The 25149-nt window shown below is 48.1% G+C and overlaps 1 protein-coding gene across 1 annotated transcript in view; it reads right to left on the bottom strand.

The window, feature by feature from the left end:
• SDK2 (sidekick cell adhesion molecule 2) overlaps positions 1-25149 on the bottom strand; it is a 702247-nt gene that overhangs the window by 285773 nt on the left and 391325 nt on the right. Inside the window, exons 11-12 of the mRNA XM_078654263.1 lie at positions 15258-15425; positions 14222-14324 (exon numbers count right to left, since the gene is read on the bottom strand). Coding sequence (XP_078510389.1) covers positions 14222-14324; positions 15258-15425 — 271 coding nt within the window. The remainder of the gene's footprint in view (positions 1-14221; positions 14325-15257; positions 15426-25149) is intronic.

Below are 25149 nucleotides of genomic sequence, written 5' to 3'. Positions count from 1 at the left end.
TGTCATGATCGCTGCACTGCCTGACACAGACGGCCCACAGGCGAAGCTATGTTGCACATGCTCCACTTCCTAGCAAAGTTCTATAGCAGGCTGAGGTAGAACCGGCCTCATACTTCGTGAGAAATCCACAGACACCATGAATACTACATTTAGAAAATGCATCCACCCTCTAAAAGTTTTTTAAAAATATCAGAAACAATCACATTTTTTTCCATCCTTGATAAAAAAACAATGTTAAGGTGTCTACAGCTCTCCCCGTGGTCACAACACTTCAGCTGTGCCAGTGGAATACACAGGGCCAAAAAAGAAGGGTCCTTGCACTTTATTAATAGAGGCAACCACCTCAAGGGTATTCATGTTATCAACCATAGCTGTACACAGATTTCAGCCAGGGAGCCGCTAGATGGCTCTCAGGGTACCACTGCAATGATCTCAGGGTACCACTGGAGCAGGGTAACCAACTGGCATTGGTGCAAATTCTGGACGGTGAGTGTAAAAATTCAGGGCAAAGGGTCAAAATTCAGGTAAAAAATTCAGGACAGGAGGTCAAAATTCAGGAAAAAACTTCAGGACAAAAGGTATGTGTTACAGACACATCAGAGAAGGTCGGGCAATAGCATATAAGTAATCCCATCTATCAAAAACATATTCATCCATTTGTAAACGTATCCATCATGTATCCTTCCATCCACACTTTCACTCATGCATCCATCCATCCATCCACCCTTTGACCCTATCCATCCACTCTTACACCTATCCATCCACTCATCCATCCAGCCATTTGCCCTTTCACCCTTCCAGCCATCCTTTCACTTACTCAACCATCCACCCAGTCACTCATCCACTCACCATTTTCAGTCATCCATCCATCCCCCTTTCTTTATCCATTGACCCTTTCACTTATCCATCCTTCATTCCATCCATCCACCCATCCTTCTTCTCATCCACTCATGAATCCACCCATCGACCCTATCACTCATGCATCCTTTCACTCATCCATCCACCCATTCACTCGCACATCATCCACCCTTTCACTCATCCATCCATCCTTTCGCTCATTATCCTTCCATTCACCCTTTCATTCATCATTCACCCTTTCACTAATCCATCCAGCCATCCACCCATCCCTTCACTTACTCACTTGCCCACCTTTTCATATTAATTATGAGCTGAGCCTTTATCTGCAGAGTTGCAGACCGAAGAGGCCCATCAAGAATTTTACCCTTGCTGTAGTTCCTAAAGCAAGGGGTGGGGGTAGGCTTCACTATGCCGCTGCACATAGGCAGTCTGAAAAAGTGGAAGTCACGAGTCATGCATGATGCACAGTGCCATGCCATGAGGAGCCTGTGACATGGTGCTGTTTCCAGGGCTTTAAGCGGGATGAAAACGGGGGGGGGGGGGGGGGTGGTTAGTCTCTCCAAAGAAAGGGGGTGTTTTGTGTGATTAAGAGTGTGGCTTAACACCTAAGCAAAATATCTGTGCAGCCAGACAGGTATTTTGCCTCTTCTGTAATTGCATCCAGATATATGACACAACAAGTAATGTTACACCTAATGGTTGGTAATGGTTGTTAGTTAAAAAAAGTAAAAATGCAGCAACCATGGCTTTTCTGAATATTATATTGAAAATGCACTTCTCTAAAATGATGAGACTGAAAGAACTCTAGCCCCTTCTTTTCAACTTGTTTCACCAGCTTCTTTGAATGAACACGTGGCAGCATTGGTGTTTTTGCACATTCCTCCCAACTGACAGAATGCGCTGCCCTAGACCATGGCAGGAGGAGGCCACAGCATGCAGTAACACTCCATGTTGGTCCATTGTCATTCTGTATGTGGCACTCAGCTGCAGACACAATGACAATGGGCGGGGTGGGGCTGCTCTTGTGCTCCAAGAAAGAGTGCAAGCCGGCCCCATCAGGGAGCTGAGGCTTCATGCAGGGAACAGTGCTGGTACTTGCAATGCCAAAAATGACGGACAAAAGGCAGCAAGGGATCCTCACAGACAACGGACGTGAGGTTCAAATTACAGATGGTCCGAGAAATTTACGGACGGTTGGTCACCCTACATTGGAGGGATCTCAGGGTATCGCTGCAACGATCTCAGGGCATCGCTGCAGGGATCTCAGGGTACCGCTACAATTATCTGAGGGTACCGTTGCAGGGATTTCAGGGTACCGCTGCAACAATATCAGGGTATCGCTGCAAGGCTCTCTGGGTATCGCTGCAGGGCTCTCGGGGTATCGCTGCAGGGCTCTTGGGGTATCGCTGCAGGGCTCTCAGGGTATCGCTCCAGGGCTTTCTGGGTATCGATGAAGGGTTCTCGGGGCATCGCTGCAGGGCTCTCGGGGTATCCCTGAAGGGCTCTCGGGGTATCGCTGCAGGGCTCTCGGGGTATCGCTGCAGGGCTCTCAGAGTATCTCTGAAGGGATCTCGGGGTATCGCTGAAGGGATCTCGGGGTATCGCTTAAGGGCTCTCTGGGTATCGCTGAAGGGCTCTCGGGGTATCGCTGCAGGGCTCTCGGGGTATCCCTGAAGGGCTCTCAGGGTATCGCTGCAGGGCTCTCTGGGTATCGTTGCAGGGCTCTCGGGGTATCGCTGTAGCGCTCCTGGGGTATCGCTGCAGGGCTCTCGGGGTATCGCTGCAGGGCTCTCAGGGTATCGCTGTAGTGCTCTCGGGGTATCGCCACAGAGCTCTCGGGGTATCACTGCAGGGCTCTCCGGGTATCGCTGCAGGGCTCTTGGGGTATCGCTGTAGCGCTCTCGGGGTATCGCTGCAGGGCACTCTGGGTACTACTGCAGGGATCTCAGGGTACTGCTGTAGGGATCCCAGGGTATCGCTGCAGGGCTCTCTGGGTATCGCTGCAGGGCTCTCGGAGTATCACTGCAGGGCTCTCGGGGTATCGCTGCATGGCTCTCGGGGTATCACTGCAGGGTTCTCGGGGTATCCCTGAAGGGCTCTCGGGGTATCGCTGAAGGGCTCCCTGGGTATCGCTGCAGGGCTCTCGGGGTATCCCTGAAGGGCTCTCGGGGTATCGCTGCAGGGCTCTCAGGGTATCTCTGAAGGGATCTCGGGGAATCGCTGAAGGGATCACGGGGTATCGCTTAAGGGCTCTCTGGGTATCGCTGCAGGCTTTTCTGGGTATCGCTGCAGGCCTCTCTGGGTATCGCTGCAGGGCTCTCTGGCTATCGCTGCAGGGCTCTCTGGGTATCGCTGCAGGGCTCTCGGAGTATCACTGCAGGGCTCTCGGGGTATCACTGCAGGGCTCTCGGGTATCGCTGCATGGCTCTCGGGTTATCACTGCAGGGCTCTCGGGGTATCCCTGAAGGGCTCTCTGGGTATCGCTGCAGGGCTCTCTGGGTATCGCTGCAGGGCTCTCTGGGTATCGCTGCAGGGCTCTCTGGGTATCGCCACAGAGCTCTCGGGGTATCGCTGCAGGGCTCTCTAGGTATCGCTACAGGGCTCTCTGGGTATCGCCACAGAGCTCTCGGGGTATCGCCACAGAGCTATCGGGGTATCGCTGCAGGGCTCTCGGGGTATCCCTGAAGGGCTCTCGGGGTATCGCTGAAGGGCTCTGGGTATCGCTGCAGGGCTCTCTGGGTATCGCTGCAGGGCTCTCGGGGTATCGCTTAAGGGCTCTCGGGTATCGCTGCAGGCTTCTCTGGGTATCGCTGCAGGGCTCTCTGGGTATCGCTGCAGGGCTCTCTGGCTATTGCTGCAGGGCTGTCGGGGTATCACTGCAGGGCTCTCGGCGTATCACTGCAGGGCTCTCGGGTATCGCTGCAGGGCTCTCGGGTATCGCTGCAGGGCTCTCTGGGTATCGCTGCAGGGTTCTCTGGGTATCGCTGCAGGGCTCTCTGGGTATCGCTGCAGGGCTCTCTGGGTATCGCTGAAGGGCTCTCAGGGTATCGCTGCAGGGCTCTCTGGGTATCGCTGCAGGGCTCTCGGAGTATCACTGCAGGGCTCTCGGAGTATCCCTGAAGGGCTCTCTGGGTATCTCTGAAGGGCTCTCGGGGTATCTCTGAAGGGCTCCTATGTATCGCTGCTGGGCTCTCTGGGTATTGCTGAAGGGCTCTCAGGGTATCGCTGCAGGGATCTCGGGGTATCGCTGAAGGGCTCTCTGGGTATCGCTGCAGGGCTCTCTGGGTATCACTGCAGGGCTCTCGGGGTATCGCTGCAGGGCTCTCTGGGTATCACTGCAGGGCTCTCTGGGTATCGCTGCAGGGCTCTCGGAGTATCACTGCAGGGCTCTCGGAGTATCCCTGAAGGGCTCTCTGGGTATCTCTGAAGGGCTCTCGGGGTATCTCTGAAGGGCTCCTATGTATCGCTGCTGGGCTCTCTGGGTATTGCTGAAGGGCTCTCAGGGTATCGCTGCAGGGCTCTCTGGGTATCACTGCAGGGCTCTCTGGGTATCGCTGCAGGGCTCTCTGGGTATCACTGCAGGGCTCTCTGGGTATCGCTGCAGGGCTCTCTGGGTATCGCTGCAGGGCTCTCTGGGTATCGCCACAGAGCTCTCGGGGTATCACTGCAGGGCTCTCTAGGTATCGCTACAGGGCTCTCGGGGTATCGCTGAAGGGCTCTCAGGGTATCGCTGCAGGGCTCTCGGGATATTGCTGCAGGGCTCTCGGGGTATCGCTACAGGGCTCTCTGGGTATCGCCACAGAGCTATCGGGGTATCGCTGCAGAGCTCATTGGTATGGCTGCAGGGTCCTTTAAGTATGGCTGCAGGGTCCTCTAAGTATGGCTGCAAGGTACTCTGGGTATCGCTGTAAGGCTCGAAGTGCACCGCTGCACAGCTCACTGGTGCATGGCTCTCTGGTCAGGTACCGTTAATTGAACGGCGCTCACGGTTCCTCAAAAGGCTTACAGGGTACCACTTATGCTACCGCTGCAAGGCTCCAAGGAACAACGCATACCATTAACCCGCAAGTCATAACAACGGCTTGCGGAGGGAGGTAACGACCACGTTGTAACAACATGCGGGGTGATGGGCTGCGGAAAAAAGGGGCATATTCGGCTCTAAGGGTGTCACTGTAAGGGTGCAACAGCAAGGCTGTAAGGGTGCCACAGCAAGGTTCTAAGGGTGCCACTGCACGGTTCTAAGGGTGCCACAGCAAGGCTCAAAGGACACTGCTGCAGGGGTCTCGGAGTACTGGTAGACGGCCCCCTGGGTACCGCCCGACGGCCCCCAAGGTACAGGTGCAGGGCTCTGAGGGTACGACCACCAGTCTCGCACAGTGCCCCAGCCTAACTCTAGGCTACCGGCGCCGATCTGTTGGTGAAGCAGTGCCAGCTCTCAGCAGGGCATTGCTACCTAGTGGGCAGTCAGAACGAAAGCTTTACAACCCCCACCACAGTAAGAAACTGTGAGAATTGTCCGAACACACCAAAGGGAGCGTAAAACCGGAAATACGTGGCAGAGATGCAGAAGTGAAAAGGCGGATAGGTCTGTTTGTCAGGCAGCCACGTGTCGATATTTCCCGGATATGGAAGGGGTGCACGGGTGGGTCAAGAAAAGAGTCAGCCCCGCGTCGATAATTCCCGCTCATTCTGTGCTTCTCAAATGCCAGCAGGGCTGGGGCAGAGGCAGTTGCTCGTCGGTGACTCACTGCCCAACGAGGCCAGCTCGCCCCTGGCGCTCACACAGAACCACATTTCCGTAGCGTGTGCAGCGCTATTACGCTGACATGCTTGAGAACAGTTCAACAACCTGCTGGGAGCTGAAAAGGTCACCCTGATTAAAATGTCCACGTGTGAAGATTGTAAATCAGCAGCCAGACACCGTCCTGGGTCTGAGCGTTACACACACTCTCAGGGGCTGATTAATTCCCATGTCGAGTGACTTCTAAGCACTCGGTTGAGAGTCGGCACTAGACTCAGGTGCTGATTGGCCCAAAGGGACGCCGGAAGCTGTGCTGAGTGACAAGTCCCTCTGTAGGGCCAGTAGGGGGCAGAGTCAGCCGAATGTGAGACAAGCAACTCGACCGACCCTCCCCAGCTCTGCCGCGACTCAGCTGCATAGGTCTTCGGATTTACCTGGCCGAGGGCCCACCTTCGGCGCATAACTAATGAAATCGAGAACAGAAAGCTTCTGCTTAACTGTTGAGAGTGGAATAAAGAGACCGAGGTCTAATTTTGACATTCCACTCGAGCAAAGAGCGACCAAATGTGAATCAGCTTGGCCCCGATATGAAGAAGAAATGTTATGCTGCGACGTGAGTTACATATGGCACAGACGAGCTATAAAACAATGGATTGGAATGTGGCCCTATTGACTGAGATTATTTCAAGTATTGCACTCATCACTCGTCTGCCACCTGTCTCTCTAAGTAAGAGGGATATGTCCAGACGTGAGTTTGAAATGTCACAGACAAGGTATAAAACGATGGACAGGAATGTGGTCTGAAGTAATTACCAGTGGCAGAGATGCATTCAAGTATTGCGCTCCCCACTCTCTCTGCCCTCTGAGTTTCTCCAAGCAGGAGGGGCATGGCAGAACACTGGAAAGCCTCAACCTCGCTCTGCTGTAGGTCTAAAGCCGCATCTCACTGAAAAGACCCCACAAGGCCGAAGCTGATCCCGTTAAGAGTGGGCCTGACCTAGCAATTAAGTCTCGATCACCCCTTAGGTATTCGGGCCAATAATGGATTGTATGTGGTTGAGCACTGTCTGTAACAGCACACACAAGTAAAAAATGATGGATTGGAATGTGATGGAGAGGGATTAGCCACGGCTGACATCAATCCAAGCACTCTGTCCATCACATGTTGTGCCACACAGAAGAATAAACATACTCGTCTAGGTACTCATATGCTCAACCATTGCAAATCCAGTCAAGAGCCCAGTGCCCCCTTCTAGTGCTCCTCTGGACGACAAATCATACCGGTAGTCAGCAACAAGCCTCCTAAAGTGACCTCAGGAGTCCAGGCTAGCATCCCAGCGCCTACCACGAAAGCGGGGGGACAGGACCTACAGAGAAACCAGGGAGATGGTGCAAAGGAACAAAGCACCATTTCAGCTTCTACAGAGAGACAATTGATAGACAATGTGCATCAGACACACACATTTAATTGCACCTCTGGCACAGCATTCAGTGATATCGCACTTCCTATAAAGGGGCAGACATCACCTCCTAAAGAGAAATCATGAACAGACACCACTTTACACGGAGAGACATGACAGAACCACATGCACAGAAATGACAGAAATACATCTCATCTCAATTCAGACACAGAGACACAATTAACCCTGTGCAGAGGAATCCTAGGCAGTCATTTCATTTCCTATACAAAGCCTGGGGCGGCCATTTCACCTCATATAGAGAAATAACGGGCACGTATCTCACTTCATTAACAGAGAGAGGGTCAGACATTTCACACCGTGATCAACAATCTATTACAGACATCTGGCTTCACACACAGGAACAGGGACACACACCTAGGCTCCTGCACATAAATAATAGACAGACATCTCACGACACACGTAGAAGTGGCAGACAGACGTGTCTTTTATATACGGGTCTACCCTAGACTGAGTGATGACAGGGAGGGTGGTACATACACATAGGCACAGTTTTGTATATATAGAGCTTACTGACACATGTTTGCAGCTGTGAATCACAGGTGTCAATGTAGCCTGGCTCAATGCTACGCAATGTTTGGAGTTAAGAAAGATGAAAGGATGAATCCGCCTAGTCAGGATTCCAGCTCGCTTCTTGTGAGCTGCACAGAGATCACTAGACCATGTCTTAACCTTTTCATCTGTTCCATCTTTGTCCGTATGGGGCTGACAAGCAGATGCAAGATGAGCATTGTAAAGTCCCTATATCTCAGTACCACACTCAACGAAGGACAGAATATGAAGACGTGCGGCCGAATAGGTGATCTGAGTGCCAACTATTAGATAAAAGTTGGTGCTAGACACTATTCGTAATACTAATAAACAGTACAGAGTGGTATTAGAAGAACACGAAGCAGATTAATTACTCCGAGTATCAGTTCCTAGTATCTGGATTGATGTGTACCAAATAATGGAAAAACGAAAACTGAGAACCCACGTTGGAGGAAACCATAATAGGAATAAACAATTTTAAGGAAAGACAATTTAAAGGAAATGCAGATAAATTTAAATGTAAAAAGAATATTTTAAAGGAAAGATCATTTTAAGGAAAAATCCTAAATTATATTAAACTTGGATGGCGTTTAGGACTAGTGAGGGTTTTTTAGGGTTCAGGGATTGGTAATTTTTAGGGGTGAGCAGGCGTTCTTAAGCCGTCAGAAATGGGTGGAGTTCAGGCATAGAAATGTTTTTAAGATTCAGGGATGGGTGAGTTCCGGGCGGTGAGGGTTTTTTTAGGTATCAGGAATAGGTGGAGTTTAGGGTTGGTAAGAGATTTTTAGGGCTCGCGGATCAGTGTAGTGCTCAGGGATTTTGGGGCGTTGAGTGGTTTCAGCATTCGTGGTTGGGTGGAGTTAGAGGTGGCGAGGTTTTTTAAGCTATGAGTAATGGGTGGAGTTTGGGGGTGCGGAGGGTTTTAGGGGTCACGGATGAGTAGAGTTTAGGAGTGTGAGGTACTTTTAGGGCTCAGGGATGGGTGAAATTTGGGGTGTTGAGAGGTTTTGGGGTTCATGGATAGGTGAGTTTATAGCTGGTGAGGGTTTTTAAGATTCAGGGATGGGTAGAGATTAAGGATGGTGAAGAGTTTTTAGGGTTCAGGATTGGGTGGAGTTAAGGGTGGTGAGGGGTTTGAAGGATTCAGGGGTGGGTGGAGTTTAGATTTAGAAAGGAGTTTTTAGGGTTCAGGGATGGGTAGATATTAGGGGTGGTGAGGGATGCTAGGGGTAATGGAGGGATGATGTCTAAGGGCGGTGAGTTATTTTTAGGGTTTAGTAATGGGTGTAGTTTGGGTATGGTGAGGGGCTGTAAGGAGTCTGAAGTGGGTGGAGTTTCAGCATAGAAATAGTTTTTTATGGTTCAGGAGTGGTTGGTGGAATTTAAAGGTAGTGCAGCGTTTAAAAGTTCTGGGATGGGTGAAGCCTAGGAGTAGAAAGGACTTTTTGGGGTTCAGGGATGTATATACATTTTAAAAATAACATGTCAATTTCAAATAAAAAGACATTCTATTAATTGGTTTCAATCAAATGGTAAATGCCATTCATTCTGAAAAATTCTCTGAAACAGTTTAAATGAAATGGTTTCCCGATAACGGTATTCCCTTAAATTGTTTTTTATCTAATCACATACAACCAACTGGATAGCATTTGTTATGGAAAGTGGGAAGCTCCTGAAATATTGAGATATACATCAGCTGTGATCAAATAGTATTTGTGAACTTCTACACAGTCACATTTTTACCCACAAGTAGGTCTCATTATATCTTGTGGGACAAGGTTACTTTTGCAAAACCAAAAACCAAAGATCTTGAAATTGAAAAAAAAGAGCATAGCTATCATTGGAGCAGCGGGTGCAGCGGCCCGAGGATCCTGGATGAAAAAGGGGCCATTTCAACCTTAAATGTGACTCCGACTTACTGCCCAACATTACCGCAGGGGCTAATTTTGCTTGATTGCATTAGGACCCATGCCATCTTTAAAGCGCCACTGGTCTTAAAAGATTGCACTCTGCCAGCTGAGAGTGCGTCATGTGCTTTATAGTATGCCAAGAAGACTAACAGTACACATGGAGCTACTTTTGTTTCAACTGACAACACAAAGAACTCCCAACTTTAAAACAATACGAAAATTCCCATATGCGACCAAAAACAACTCCATCTTCCCTCTTTTTTTGCCGCATACAGGGCAGACACATGCCAGGTCCCGGGCGCTGAGCACCGCTAGAACACAGGACTGATGAGAGGTCTGGCTGTGTTTATATGTGACTAATTGTGTAAGTGATCAGCGTCGGATTGGTAGCGCGGGCATTCGGGCAATGCCCGAGGGGCCGGTGTCGGAGTGGTGCTGTGGGCCTCTTTTTTTAGCAGTCTGGGGGGCCATTTGGGCGCTGTCTCTATTGTTCGAGTACAGCCAGCGGCCCAGTGGGAGTCTGAGTGGCCTTTCTAGAGGCAGATGGGCGCTCATTGCCTCCGTTTAGCAAGAGGTGTCACTCCCTTTGTCTCACGGGCCGGCCCATTAAAGTGTACACATACTGAGTGGTGACAGGGGTCCTGAGTAGAAGTGGCCTCACTTGTTTCACCACTGTAAACTAACGCGTGCATTTTTTTTTGCCCCCCTCCTAAAGTTTTTTTTATAAGATTACGCCACAGAGGTGATTTGAGGAGTGGTTATGCAATGTGGGCCGATTTTTTTTTGCGTGCCCGGGCCGATTTGCAATCCCAATCCAACCCTGTAAGTGATTGAGGGCCAGATGTAGGTGTCAAAATACCGGTCGGAATCGGCCGAAAATACCGATTTTTGGCCGTTTCCGACCGGTATTTTGACATTGGTATGTAGGGGCACTGAAAACATACAGATTCGGTAATTTTACCACATCGGTAATTTTACCACATCGGTGAAATTACCGATCGGTAAAATTACCGAATCTGTATTTTCCTATGTAGGTAGCACTTCTAACAGTGCTACAGGGCCTTTAGAATTCGTTATTTACCATGTAATACAATTGAATGGTAAATACAGAATTCTTGTGTACATGCACATCTGTGCATGGCACACAGACATGCCCTTGTGTGCCACATGGCGCACTAGCCGGTTACAGGGGTACAACAGGGTGTCACAGTGACACCCTGTCCCCCTTGTAAATTCGGTATTTTTACCGATTCGGTAATTACCGAATCGGTAACTGCCATTGAATCCTATGGGCTTCAAGGCCCATAGGAATCAATGGCAAATACCGATTCTGTAATTACAAAATCGGTAAATACCGAATCATACCGATTCGGTATTTGTTACCGAATTTCTACCTACATTTGAATTACCGATTCATGAATACCGATTCGGTAAAATTCGGTATTTATGAATTGGTAATTCACATTTACCTACATCTAGGCCTGAGTTCTGTTGGTGAGTGCTTCCAAAAACGCTTCTAACCTACTAGTTCGTCGAGGGACGATCCCTCTCCAACCCTCAAGGTGGCAGCAGAGGCACACCAGCGCTGTCACATTCCGGTTCTGCACTGGCATTAACTTAGGCATGAAAGGAGAGAGGCGCCTCCTCGGACGCCAGTGAGAATTAATATCGCCCAATAAAATATTCACCACGGCTGAAGTTAAGTAATATCAATTTTTCAAGTCATATTAAATTTTTTAGTAAGTTGACTCTCTCTCTCTCTTCCTTATTACTGCTGTCAAGCACCGTTTCCATTGGTTCTCACGGCGTCACCCCCGTTCTGTACGTCATGGAGGACGCAGAGTTTCAGTTAACACTCACTCATAGTTTAAATCTATTAGGACAATGTCAGGGTTTACTCAGCGTCAACATTGTCCACGTGACACCATTGAGACGATCTTTGAATAGAGATCACTGTCTCCTAAATCATCTTTTTTTTAAATGCATTTATTTGAAGTTTTATATAGCGTGAACTCGGCCAGAAGGCATTGGAGCGTTTTATAGGTCGATTAAGTGATTTGCCCAGAATCACAGGTTATTGAGGGGACGCCGAGACTCGAACCTGTTTTCCGAGTTCCAAAGTCTGCCGCTCTTGCCGTTACGCCACGTCCTCTAAAAAGAGGTGGGGATAACGCTAAAAAACACGAAAGCTACTAAAACTGGCACAACTGCTCAGCTGCTTGTTGCAGATATCTTGGGGGCAACACCAGAGCCCCAAGCAATAATTTTATGAGGCTCTTTGTCTCACGGCGTTTTTATGTTTGCGGTTTTGCCAACGGCGGAGAAGTTACTCAGGGAGGCAGCAATGTCAGCGGAGCCTCTTAACGCTGGAGGAGTTACAAGCACAAGGACCATGGGATAAGATGAATGATGGCTGCTATCCATGTCGAACTTCAGCTGTTGCACACACCATTTTTGGTCGGTTTTCATTCTTCTTTGCCTCAAAAAATGCAGCTCCAGTGTTTTCAGGGCTATTATTGTCTCATCATGCCTGAACAACTTCAAGTGATCTCTAGACAGGCCTTCGAGACAAAACCAGGCTGCCAGATGCCTCTGATGGGCTCCCAGGTGCAACCGACAGTCCCTTCAAGACGGCTAGTAAACCCGATACACTAACCAGGATTAATGGCTTACTTAAGTCAGCACACTCATCTCCTGCACAACAATCACCCGACCAGGACCCTAAGATCTAGTCGGGCTACTGGCACTAATGTTAAAAATATAATGTCTAAATTACGGGTATAAAATAGGAGAGCCGAGTCCTAAACTGTGGAAGGAACCCTGTATGCACCTGTAGAGAAGGCACCGAGGACCACCGCAGCTTCAGAGACTTGAAGACCCTCCAGTTTCAAAAGACATCTTGATCAATGCCTAAGACTTCTAGCTCACCCAATCTCCTCTCTTGACTACTTAAACTCGCTTTCCTTTCCCTCCAAATCTTTCTGCTCTCTCACCGAGCCGCCACCCAGGACCTCACACGTTCTCAAGTAGCATTTCCGACTGCATGTAGCATGTCAAACAAGCAGGCTACATGCATGCATAATGAATCCATGTCACGGCTCTCCTGAGGCAATATTCCATCCCCAAGGCTAGATTTGTCTATACTGTGACCATATAGTTGATTAAAATGACACTTTAAGAAATATATCAACAGAAATGCATAATGCTATGAGGATTTATTTATTCGTTAAGAATAACATGTCCAATGAGGAGCAAGGTAATGTTCTGTTGAGAGATAACATGTATTGACTAACAGAATGCAAAGCCCATATAGAATCTAATTTTAGGCCCCTGGGCAGAAAATAACACCTCAAAAACCAAATAAAAGGAAAAAAGTCAGCCCCGTGGGATGACAAGCACCCCAGCGACTTATTAGAACACAGGATAGTGAACATTTCTCAATCAATAATCTAGTTCAGGTATAGGAGCATGACGTGGTAAAAGAGGAAGTGCAGCAGTGGAACAGAAGAGCAGAACTGCAGCAGTGTAACAGAAGAGTGGAAGTGCAGCAGTGTAAGAAAAGTGCAGCAGTGTAAGAGAAGAGCAGAAGTGCAGGAGTGTAAGAGAAGAGCAGAAGTGCAGCAGTATAACAGAAGAGTGGCATTGCAGCAATGTAAGAGAAGTGCACCAGTGTAAGAGAAGAGCAGAAGTGCAGCAGCGGAACGGAAGTGCAGCAGTGTAACAGAAGAACAGAAGTACAGCAATGTAACAGAAGAGTGGAAGTGCAGCAGTGTAAGAGAAGTGCAGCAGTGTAAGAGAAGAGCAGAAGTGCAGCAGTGTAACAGAAGTGCAGCAGTGTAACATAAGAGCAGAACTGCAGCAGAGTGACAGAAGAGGAGAAGTGCAGCAGTGTAAAAGAAGAGCAAAAGTGCAGCAGTGTAACAGAAGTGCAGCAGTGTAACAGAAGGGCAGAGCTGCAACAGCGTAACAGAAGAGAAGAAGTGCAGCAGTGTGACAGAAGAGCAACAGTGCAGCAGTGTAACAGAAGAGGAGAAGTGCAGCCGTAGAACAGAAGAGCAGAAGTGCACCAGAGGATAAGAAGAGCAGAAGTGCAGCAGTAGAACAGAAGAGCAAAAGTGCAGCAGTGGGACGGAAGTGCAGCAGTGTAACAGAAGAGCAGCACTGAAACAGAAGAGTAGAAGTACAGCACGGTAACAGAATAGCAGAAGTGCATCAGAGGAACAGAAGAGCAGAAGTGCAGCAGTGGTACGGAAGAGCAGAGGTGCACCAGAGGTGCACCAGAAGAGCAGAAGTGCAGCACTGGAACGCAAGAGCAGCAGTGCAGCAGTGTAACAGAAGAGCAGCACTGGAACAGATGAGTAGAAGTGCAGCAGTGGAACAGAAGAGTAGAAGTGCAGCAGTGGAACAGAAAAGCAGAAGTGCAGCAGTGGAACAGAAGAGCAAAAGTGCAGCATTGTAACAGAAGAGCAGAAGTGCAGCTGTGTAACAGAAGAGCAGAAGTGCAGCAGTGGAACACAAGAGCAGAAGTGGAACAGAAGAGCAGAAGTGCAGCAGTGTAACATTACGAAAGTTAGTGGTGGAACATTACATTCCACCTTTTCCATTACTTATTTAGAATGTGTGATAAGCACACAATGGTCTGGTGATGCAAAGAGGATAGTTGGTAAGCCTGCTCTGGAGCACAGTGGAAGAATTTTTTTTACCTGACAGTCACACTTGGGTCATGTGTAACTCCACAGGCCATGGACGCTTTTGTTCCCTTAATGACGCTCAGGTCACGAGGAGGACTGGTTATGCGGGTACGAGCTGGAAAACAAAAAGTAATCCTAATGACACGAGCATCTCTGAATTGGCCGGATGCTCTACAATGACCATGTTGTCTTGGAACTCTATGACGGACATTACCACTCGCTACAATGGACATGTCTTGGAACTGTGTATGCTGTGGAAACCCATTGGAAAGGAATGTTGGCTTGAAACACTCTATGATGGGCCTGCTAGCTTGGAACTCTTTACGATGCATCTCTTGGAAGACTCTATGAAGGCCTTATTGTATAGGAACGCTCAATGTTCGTCAAGCTGTCCGGGAACTCACACCTATGGATGAACTCTCTATGAAGAACGTGTCTTTGAACTCTCAATAACTAGCATGTTGGCTTCTAACTCTCGATGGTGGACATGTCTTGCTCTATAACGAACATGATGAATTTGAACTTTTTATGATATGTATGTCTTGGAATTTTCTGTGATAGACATTGTCCTGCAAGTCTCTTTGATAGGCATATTGACTTGAAACTCTCTGCCATGAGCATGTTGTCTGTCAACTATGAGTGTTTTCAACTATGAACGTGTCTAGGAACACTCCACAATGGACAAGTCTTAGAATTCTCTACAGATGATGTGTTGTCGTCCCACTCCCTGCCATGGCCATGTTAGTTAGGTACTTTCCACAACAGATATGTCTTGGAATTATCTATAAAGGTACGGTGGAGAGACCTTGGAACTTTCTACAATGGATATGTGTTGGAACTCTCCAGGAAGAGTTGAAACTGGTCTTTGAACTCTCTGCAGTTGGAATGTTGTCTTGGAACTCCTGGTGAAGGACATGTTTTAGTCTACCCTAGGATGGGCATTGTGTCTTGAAACTCCTTATGATATTATACACCTGGAAATTGTCTATGATGGACATGTCTATCTAATAGAAATAGCATACATTGTTGTTTTGTGACTAAATCTTACCCCACACAGTGACATCTGCTGATGCTTCATCCACACCTCGCGAGTTAGTAGCGAGGCAAGTGTAGGTACCGGCATCAGAAATGTGGGCGGGGCTGATAAGTAGACTTCCAGATTCAAGGAGAGTGAATCGAGGGAGCTGCACTGAGCCGCTGGCCAGGATACGTTCACCTGTAACAAGAGGGCGGGGATGGAGAACTGAGTGAATTGAATCTGCAAACAAGACCATTCGACATACAGAGACCATTGAGAGTTAGGGGATGAGTGAAAGTAAAGAAAAAAGGAGTATAGAGGGCAAGAGATAGAAAGGATACAAATGTGAACACCATTTTAAAGCTAATTATGTACTAAAGTTTAAAATATGTGTTAACCACAACAAAGAGTAGATATGAAGGAGATGGAGACAACAATAGAAAGAGAAAAAGAAAGAGTATAGGAAGATGTTTATTTTGGAAGAGAAGTGACAAAGGAAGTTAGGGAAAAACAAGGGGAGTTGGAGATTGCAGGGGAAATGGTGCAGGTGGAGGAAAGAGGGAACAATGGTGAGAGCTAAGTGGACAAGAAAGACATGCGCACACGAGTTATAACATGGATGAACTCATCTAGCAGTGTGCAAAGTCACAGTTTTTCCTTGTGAAGTACGCATGTTTCTCGTGAAAACAAAGTAAAATATCTAACGTGCTTGAGATCCTGTGGGCAGCCTTACACGTGAAAACCATATCTTTTGCAATGTTTGTTATCACCTGTAACCAGGCCCCCACATTCTTTTAAATCATATTTACACCCAAGCACAGTGCTTTCACGTAGATTTCCCTCACAAGAGTCTCCTGTTCATCCACATGTGAGAAAAGAGTAGTGAAGGTGTGAACTCACGCGCCAGTGATCACGAGTTACCGGTAGCCAAGCACTAGAGAGAATGTGCCAGAAAAGTGTGCTATCTCAAGAAAACACTAGGCAAGGACTGGTGCCAAAGAACACCTCTGATGCAAAGTCGCGCGCGAGTGTAGGCTCGAGAAATTACGAGTCCGAAAGCTACAGTGAGGCCGAGAATCGGCAACTTCCCGAGACTTGTTCTCAAAATGAAGGCTCTGCACACCCCGAAGCAACTCACGAGTACATGCAAAGATGAGCGTCCTGAGAAGACATGTATAGGGGAGAAATAATGAACACGCATTCGTGCACTGTTTCAAGACCTTTGTACACAGAAAAACTTACAAATTAGCATGTACACGAGGGTGACGGTATACACATTTGAACACTTATGTGGACCGGACATGCGTACATCCACAAATACATGGATTAACACACGCACACACATGGTGAATACACGCAGAGTGACAAACACGTGAAGGAGGATACAAAGGAACAAACTTTACTGAAACACGAAGATCACACGTGCATGAACAGGTGTGGGTGAGAGGCACACACAGAAACGCACACTCACAAAGACATGGGGATAAGGATACATGCACCGGTGAAGAGAAGAGAAGCAATGAATGTGAAGACACCGAGGCGGACAGGCCCAGTCAAGCGCGCATCCCCACACACACTCACTCTCAAACACTACCCCCGTTTGCAGGGGCCCGCAGCGTCTGCTTTTGTCCACCAGATCCTACTCTGTATATCTCACGAGAGTGCCTGCTGATTGCACAGGCTCCAGAGAGCGCCGTGAATCACGCCTGGGTCATAACAACCTGTCCAGTGGGGCCAAACACAGACCTGGCAACCCTTCCAACACACCAAACACAGCCCTGCGAGGCGCGGCCCTGCTTTGAACTGTCCCATAAACACGAGTCTGGTGGGACCTCTGCTCACTCTCGGCCCCTGGAGCGCCCTACAAGGCGCGGTGTGTGCCAGAGGCTGTCTGGGGTGCGGGGGGTGCCAGCCTGGCAGGAGAATGGGATGGGGCCTGGGAGGCTGGAGACTGTGCGAGGGCACAAGGCACATCATGCCAGGGCAGACGAGGAGTTGATTCTGGGCCGCAGCAGAAGCCATAGGCCCAATACTGTCACCAAAAACAAATGCTAATGTAGGAAGAACTTCCTCTATCAATAATTTGTTTTCTTTAATATCACATTCCTTGTGTGTGATGTCAAAAGAAAAGGGTGTATGTATAAGGATAAGGGCAACCCAGTAACCCTGCTACCCGGGTAATCATGTCATAAGGCAAAACAATGGTCCCTCAGGGGGGAATTGTGAACCTCTACTTGCTTGGAGGAATTTATTCTAACCACCAAAAGATTTGTTCCATTTCAAGACAGTTTTTTTCAGTTTGTTCCATAATAGAAAACATTGTTGCAGTTTTACATACTCAAGCCAAATCGGAAGTAAAAAAAAGTGATCCCAAACGGCGAAGTGCAAGTGGAATAAGTGAGTGTAAAGTGCGCGGGTTTTTACATTCCACTTATTGCACGTGGTGTTATGAAAGGGTAGTCTGTGCTGCTTTTTACATTCCATTTATTGCTAACGATGTCATTGAGAGAATGGTCTTTGTTCTTCATGTACATTGCACTAACTTCATTGGCTGTTGATGCCATGACAAGCACTAAGTGTGATGATTCAAGAAGCAATACTGCCTGATTTCATTGGATTGAATTATAAGTGTGTGAGTCTTTCAAGCCTCGGAGTCGACACAACAAAAACATCCTTCGAGTTGGCATCAGGTGATTCTAACACCAATGGTACTGCAGTACAGTGCTGACATACTAAAATAGCCACTACTTAAGAAACCAAGACATTGATTCTGTGACTATGGTGAATGAGAGAGTGCACGCTCTCGCAGAGAGAGTTTCTTCCGCTGTAGTGGTGCAACAGACCCTCCACACAGGCAGCAGGATCCTATGATCTTCAGGTGCCCACAGAGACTTCTGCATATGTTGGTTCTGTGTGTCGCAAGGTTTGTGCTGCCAAAAGACATTATCACTTTGCTACCCTCTTACCTAGCAATGGCGCTATATTTGTTGTCAGTTGTCGTAGTTTGGTACCCCAACAGGATGGCATCATAAATCGCATACTTAAAGAACCAGAGCCAAGAAGGGTGCACGGAAATAAGACTGTTCAAAGGCAACTCCTAGGCCTTGAATATTGTGCTTTAAAACTGGGAGCCAGTGTGCGGATTCTACGGCTGATATACGGCACCAGGTTTCCGCAAGGCCATAGTCAGGTGACCCTCTGCTTTGCAAGACACCCGAGGCTCTTTAGTCGGGCCTGCTGGTGGTTCTCCTTAGATGCAGTCACTGCAGCCAGTCATGCAGATACATGCAGCAGGTAAACAGTTCGACGGCCCACTCCCGTAGACCACCCCCCAGTGTCAACATAGATCTTACTCTAAGAAACTTACTGACACCACTGCAAGTAGCTAGGGTCAGGGTTCGAGAAGAGATCCAGGCTTGAGACGTATAAAGAGGCATCTGGTGTTCTCTGGATCTAAGATAATGGCACGTTCACCTTGGTTTCTGGAGTTTCCTCAGAGTGCACCTAAAAACCAATGCTACCAGAAGTGCTTTCAGACAATGTAAACGTGGCTTAAAAAAGTGGTTGATGAACAGTTTCCCCTTGTTTGACCACAAGGGACCCTTACTAGAGAAAACCAGATTGGAAGATACTGAAACGTCATTTCTTCAGGAACACTCTAAAACACACCGCCCACAGAGGCCCTAAAAAGTAATTGAGGATATCGTGATCAAGAGCTTTGAAGGATTCAGAAATGTCCAAAAGTACCAGCACCAACCTCCCCCCATTATTAATCATAAGAAGAGCACAGGTTAAGTATAGGCCCACAAAAAAACTTTCTTCAGACTGTCTCAGAAGTGAATATGCGTTCATTGACATTGGGACAAAAAGAAGGATAGCCACTGCCTGGGATTTGAAACAGCCAAATGGGTCCACGGAAAATTATTTGCAATAGAGTTTGCCCACAGATCCTTTGAGGAAGGTGTAATCATAAGCGGGGCAAAAAATACGCCAAACATACTATTTTCTGTAGCTGAGACCTTACTATCTTTTCGGCCATAGTGTAAAGGGCTGGAATATCAGGTCTATGGGACAGATGCACAAACGAATGTTGTGGTCACAATGGCGGAGATTTGGAAGCTCACAAACTTTGCAACCTAGAACCTTGTGTCACAATGTACGGAGAGCATGCTGCAAGGCAAAGGAGTACACTTCTGGCACATACTGAACTATAAAGGATGGAGTGTGTAATGAGCGCTCCTCTGTCCTTGGCAAGTGAATATACAATGTATCAGTGGCTTCTGATCTGACCTCAGTTCTGTTCACATCAGAAACAACTGATCTGTGACCTGTGATCAAGGCCAGAAGGGCGGAGAGAGGTAACAAATGTGTAAAGTGCAGGCTCCTGGTGAATGAATGAGGGCGTTCTGCTGTTCCTCACATGCCGTTATCACTGCAGCCATCCTCAGTCACAAATATATTCTTGCGTCATGAATATTAATTAGGGAGGGGCTTGTGCAACTCCCTGTGAATGGTATTTTGTGTTGTAACTGATTAATACACCAGTCACACTGCAAAATGAAGGTGAGGTCGCAAATCAGTCCGTGTGCAAAAAGCGCCAACTAGTCCGTGACCTCATCTTAGCCTATCAGACACTATGTACACAGAGCATCCATTGTAGCAAGAGAAATCAAATCTGGAAAAAAGAACATATTTTAACAAGAAGTTCTAGATATCAATAAAACAGCAATAAAGAAGGCAAGACGGAGTACAGTTCAAAGAGGACGAAGACCCCTGCTTCATTCTAAAGACACCTTCTACGCTGCGGAGGAGAAACCAGCGTTTACAAGTGACCCACGGTTTTGTAGCTGCTTAAGGACAATTGTAGAACAATGGGCACTATTTTATCATGGTCACTTGAAAAATCATATTGAGAAGAGGAGCAAGTAGGTTTTTGGTAAGAAAGGAGTGGCCATTTAGTGGAGTTCTGAAAACTATGCACCACCCGTGGACAGACATGGGTACCAACTGTGCAAGGTTACAGCGAGTATTTTACGATATTCACCAAAACAGCATAAAGGCATCATCCTACTATTGTTCAAGAAGGCAAGCATCAAGCCTGATATTACGGTGGCAATTGCAATATCCAACGATAGCAAAATACAATTAAAAGATGGCGTCTACAGCAGGGGCGGCTCCTCTGTTAAGGCTGAGGAGCGTTGCACCACTAAAAATGGCCACCAGAATTGAAGAAAAAAAAAAGGTATACATTTTCAAAACTCCATCCTGGGCCAAGCGTCAGGATGGGCATCAGCAGAAAGCAGTGAAAGGCAGGGCACTTAGGTTTAAAGTGCTCATGTCTTTGTGGGTGGCTCTCTTGAGACGGCCAGCCAGACATGCGCAGTCTAATCCTCTCTAACCCAGCTGTCCTAGACAGAGACAGCATAGGGCTCCAGTGCTCTCAGGAGCAACAAAAGAGGCCACTACCTCCAATCCTGGTGCTGTGATTGGTTACTGCAAGTTCCTGGAGACCTGAGAGAGGAGGAGAACGTCGCGCATAAAAGGTAAGTGGGATTATTTTTTCACTTTTATTTTTGTCCAACCCCCGCCCAACCACCCTCTTTACTTTATTTATTTATTTTATTTTTATTTGAAAGTTTTATATAGCGCGGAAAAGATCTTTGCAGATCTCAGAGCGCTTTACACCGATGGGTACATGAGGGAGCATAGTCAGACAGATATATCAATAGATCAAACAGTATAAGTAGGTGGCTACAATGCCAATCAAGTGGGTAAAAAGATAACAATACAAATAATCACAGGGATCAAACATGTAGTACAGATCGGTGCATATAGTCTTACCAGAGTTCGAGATAATAGTTCAAGTGTATTTAGCCATGAGGATAGCTTTTACTACATTTTTAAAGAGTGTAGTGGAAGAGATAAGCCTGGTTTCGGGAGGGAGTGAGTTCCAGATCCTAGGCGCCATTCCTGAGAAGGAGCGCTTATATGTTTTTTCCTTCCGAAATCTTCGAGGTTTCAGCAGAAGATTGTTTGTGCCTCTAGTGTTTCTAGCTCCGCCAGAGATTGTCAGTTTCTGAGCGAGGTAGCCGGGTGAGTTTAGGTGTACCGCCTTGTGTGTCATGCAGGCGATTTTCAGATGAATTCTGGCTTCAAAAGGCAGCCAATTCAGGGATTTCAAGTCAGGGGTGATATGGGAATGCTTTTTTGATCCAGTGATGAGTCTCGCTGCAGCGTTTAGAGAAGCTCTTAGGGGTGCGGTTGAAGTTAGGGGGAGTCCGCAGAGGGCGATGCTGCCGTATTCAATTCGGGGGATGACTAGTGCTTGTACTGCGGTTTGGAAGTCTTTGGTTGGGAGGAAAGGTTTGAGTTTCCTCAGAGTATTGATCTGGAAGTTTGCATCCTTTGTTGCCTTGCTGATATGTTGCTGCATGTTGAGATTGGTGTCAAGTGTTATGCCTAGAGATTTTGCTGAGTCCACGATGGTGGGTTGGACATTGAGTGCGGTTAGGTGTTTAAGCCAGATTTGGGTGGTGGAGATCTTCGCTGGAGGTGAGATCAGAAGGAACTCTGTTTTTAGGGCATTGAGTTTGAGATGATTATCAGCAAGCCAGGATTGGGTGCTTCTGATCGTTGAGTTCAAGAGCAAAATGTCTTTGGGGGACTGTAGTTTGAGATAAAGTTGGGTGTCATCAGCGTACATGTGAAAGTGTACATTGGATGCTTGTAGCAGGGTAGTGAGAGGTTCCATGACTAGGTTGAACAGAGTTGGGGATAGCGAGGATCCTTGGGGGATGCCTAGCGTTACAGGTATTGGCGAGGACATCAGGTTGTTGCTCTTGAATTTCTGCGACCTGTTGTGAAGAAAGGAAGTGAACCACTTGAGAACAGTTCCAGATAAACCCATTCTTGTGTTTAGTAGTTCTAGTAGATTCTCATGTTTAACGGTGTCGAATGCTGAAGAGAGATCAAGAAGGATGAGGAGGCAGGTGTTGTTTTGGTCTAGCATTTGAAGTGCGTCGTCAATTATGTGAGTCATAGCAGTTTCTGTACTGTGCCCTGCTCGGAAGCCTGACTGGTGAGGGTTAAGGAGATCAAATTGTTCAATGTGTTTAGTCAGTTGTAGTTGTGCGCATTTTTCCAGCAGTTTGGCGAGAGTGGGGATATTGGTAATGGGACGGTAATTGTTGAGGTCAGAGGGGTCGGCTGTAGGTTTCTTTAGTAGAGGTGTGACTTGACCAACTTTGAGGGAGTCAGGTATGCTTCCTTGTTGGAGAGAGCTGTTGATAATTTTGGTCCAGAGCGGGAGAAGCACCGGGGTAAAGTCGTTTACTGCGGTAGCAGGAAGGGGGTCAGTGAGGTGATTGGATGGTTTCAGGGTGCTGAGTAGTTTGCCAATTTCTTTTTCCGAGTATGTGCCAGAGGTTGACCATGTAGCCTTGTTTTTTGGTTCAGTGGGTGCTAGACACTGGGGTTTGGAGTAGAGGCTTGCGTCGATGAGGAGATCACTCTTTATGTTGTCAGTTTTTTGGATAAAGAAAGCGGCAAAGCCTTCACAGGAGGGTGCCTCACGCCCAGTGTTGACTGGTGGGGGTTGACCCTTGGATTGTGATTTGATTAGCTCAAACAGTTTTCTCGGGCGGTTTTTTGCTTGGTCGAGCTGGAGGCTGAAGAAGTCTGATTTTGAGCGTTTTATTTTCCTGAAGTAGGCGTTTCTCTTTTTCTTCAGATCTTTTAGGTGCATTGCAGAGGGCGCTGATCTCCAGGTACGCTCCGCCATTCGCATGTCTCGTCTATCCTCATTGAGACTCCCGTTGTACCATGGATTGGAGATTTTAGTAGAGACTCTTTTTAGCTGCATAGGTGCAGCCTCATTGACTATTGAGGTCATAGCGTTGAGATATTGGTCAGTCAGGGTTTGAACGTCCGTAGCGCCAGTCGGCGGGCATAGGAGATTGCAACTGTTAGGGGGCAAAGAGCCTGGGTTGAGTTTTTTCATGTCTCTTTTCCAGACTTTGGGCTTGGGGAATTGAGCCGGGTTAACTTTAACCTTTTCATTGATGAAGAATGTGACAATATGATGATCTGACCAGTCACAGGGTTGGATGGACTCGAGTTGGATAGAGTCTTCATTGGAGATGATCAGGTCGAGTATAGAACCTTTCTCGTGGGTCGGGCTGTTGCATATTTGGGTGAGGTTAAGGGCATCGAGGAAACTTTTAAGACTATTTACCACCGCGTCCTTGCGATCGTTCCAGTGGAGGTTGAAGTCACCAAGGTATATTTGGGTGAGCTGCCGTCCGGCATTGGTTGAGATCATATCCATGATTTGTTGGGAAAAGGTGAAGTTGTCCCTGGGTGGGTGGTAAATGCTGTGAAGAGAGCAAATCGGTTTGCCCTCACTGATAATGTCGAGGCAGATGTATTCCCAGGATGTTGGGGATGGTAGGGAGGTGGAATTGACTTTCAGAACAGAGAGGTTGTTCCTGTAGATGCATGCGATTCCCCCACCTATTTTGCCTGATCTGTCGAGCCTGATAATGAGGTAATTGGGCGGAACCAGAATGTCCAATATAGGTGTCGAAGATTCAGTTAGCCAGGTTTCAGTCAGGATGATTAGGTCAAGGTCCAGCGATAAGAGGAGATCAGCAATGGCAGCGGAATGTTTCGAGGCCGATCTGCAGTTGAGGAGAGTGCATTTGAGACGGGGTGCGTCGAGGGTGGTGGATGATTCTAGAGAGAGAGGGACTTTTCTAAGGTTATTGGGGATGGAGAATCTGCTGTTTTGTGTGGAGGGTCTAAGGGGATTTGAGTGTATCGTGGGGATGGTGAGGTGAGGGGTCGTTGTGTCATTTTGGGGGGCTGGGTCATAGGAGCGGAGAAGGGTGAGTGTGTTGAGGTCAGAAGTAGGGCTGTGGGTGCGATGCGGGCGGTTGTTGCGATTGCGAGCTGGGATTGAGGTAAGGGTGTGGGGGAGTTGAGTGAGAGAGTTAATCGGAAGGGTGGGGGACTGGTTGGGCGGGGAGGTGTAGTTGTGTGAAGGGTTGCAGGGGCGACGATGAGGACGAGGGCAGTTGCTGCGTCTATGAACAGGGATTGACGCCCTGTGTGGGGCGTGTTCATTGAGGGAGTCAGCCGGGGGGGTAGAGGACAAGTTGGGAGGGGTCACCCCAGGCGGGGAGGTGTAGTTGTGTGGGGTGTTGCAGGGGTGGTGAGGGGGACGGGGGCAGTTGCTGCGTCTATGAGCAGGGTTTGACGCTCGGTGTGGGGCGTGTTGATTGAGGGAGACAGATGGTGGGATAGGGGACAAGTTGGGAGGGGAGGTGGATGAGGGGTGTATGGGGTGTGTGGAGAGTAGTTCTTTGATGATGTGTATGTCTTCTTTGATCTGAGTGAGGGTGGCCATGATGTTGTCCATAGTGGGGTAAGTGGTGGAGGTGGGGGTGGCAATTAGAGGTGAGTGACTGACCAGGGAATTAGCGGGCAGGTGGGAGAGTGGGCTGGTGTTGGTGTTCGGGCAGGGATGCGTTGTGTTAGTGTACAGGAAGGTGTTATGGAGGGGAGACGTTTTGGGCGGGAGGGGTGTGGATGGGGTAGGGAGGGGGTTGGTGGTATGTGGGAGGGTATTAATGGTAGGCGGGGGGGTCAAGGTGTAGGCTGGAAGACTGATAGTAGTGGTGGGGGTGCAGGAAGGGTAGTGGGGGCTGAGAGTAGGAGGGGAAATGGGATTGGAGATGATCCTGTTGTGGGGAGGGGGGGATAGATTAAGAGAGGAGGTGTGTTCTGTGTGGTTGGTTAGAGGGTAGTGTGGACTGAGAATGGGGGGGATAAGAGGGGGGATTTGTCGATATGCGTGTTGTTGTGGTGTTGGAATAGGCTAGGTGTGTTGTGGGTGGGAGCTGTGCTGTCAGGGGTGAGCGGA

Source organism: Lissotriton helveticus, chromosome 7, assembly GCF_964261635.1.
Source record: "Lissotriton helveticus chromosome 7, aLisHel1.1, whole genome shotgun sequence".
Classification (NCBI taxonomy): Eukaryota; Metazoa; Chordata; class Amphibia; order Caudata; family Salamandridae; genus Lissotriton; species Lissotriton helveticus.
Note: the sequence above shows the minus strand (reverse complement) of the source record. Positions and strands in the feature narration are given on the sequence as shown.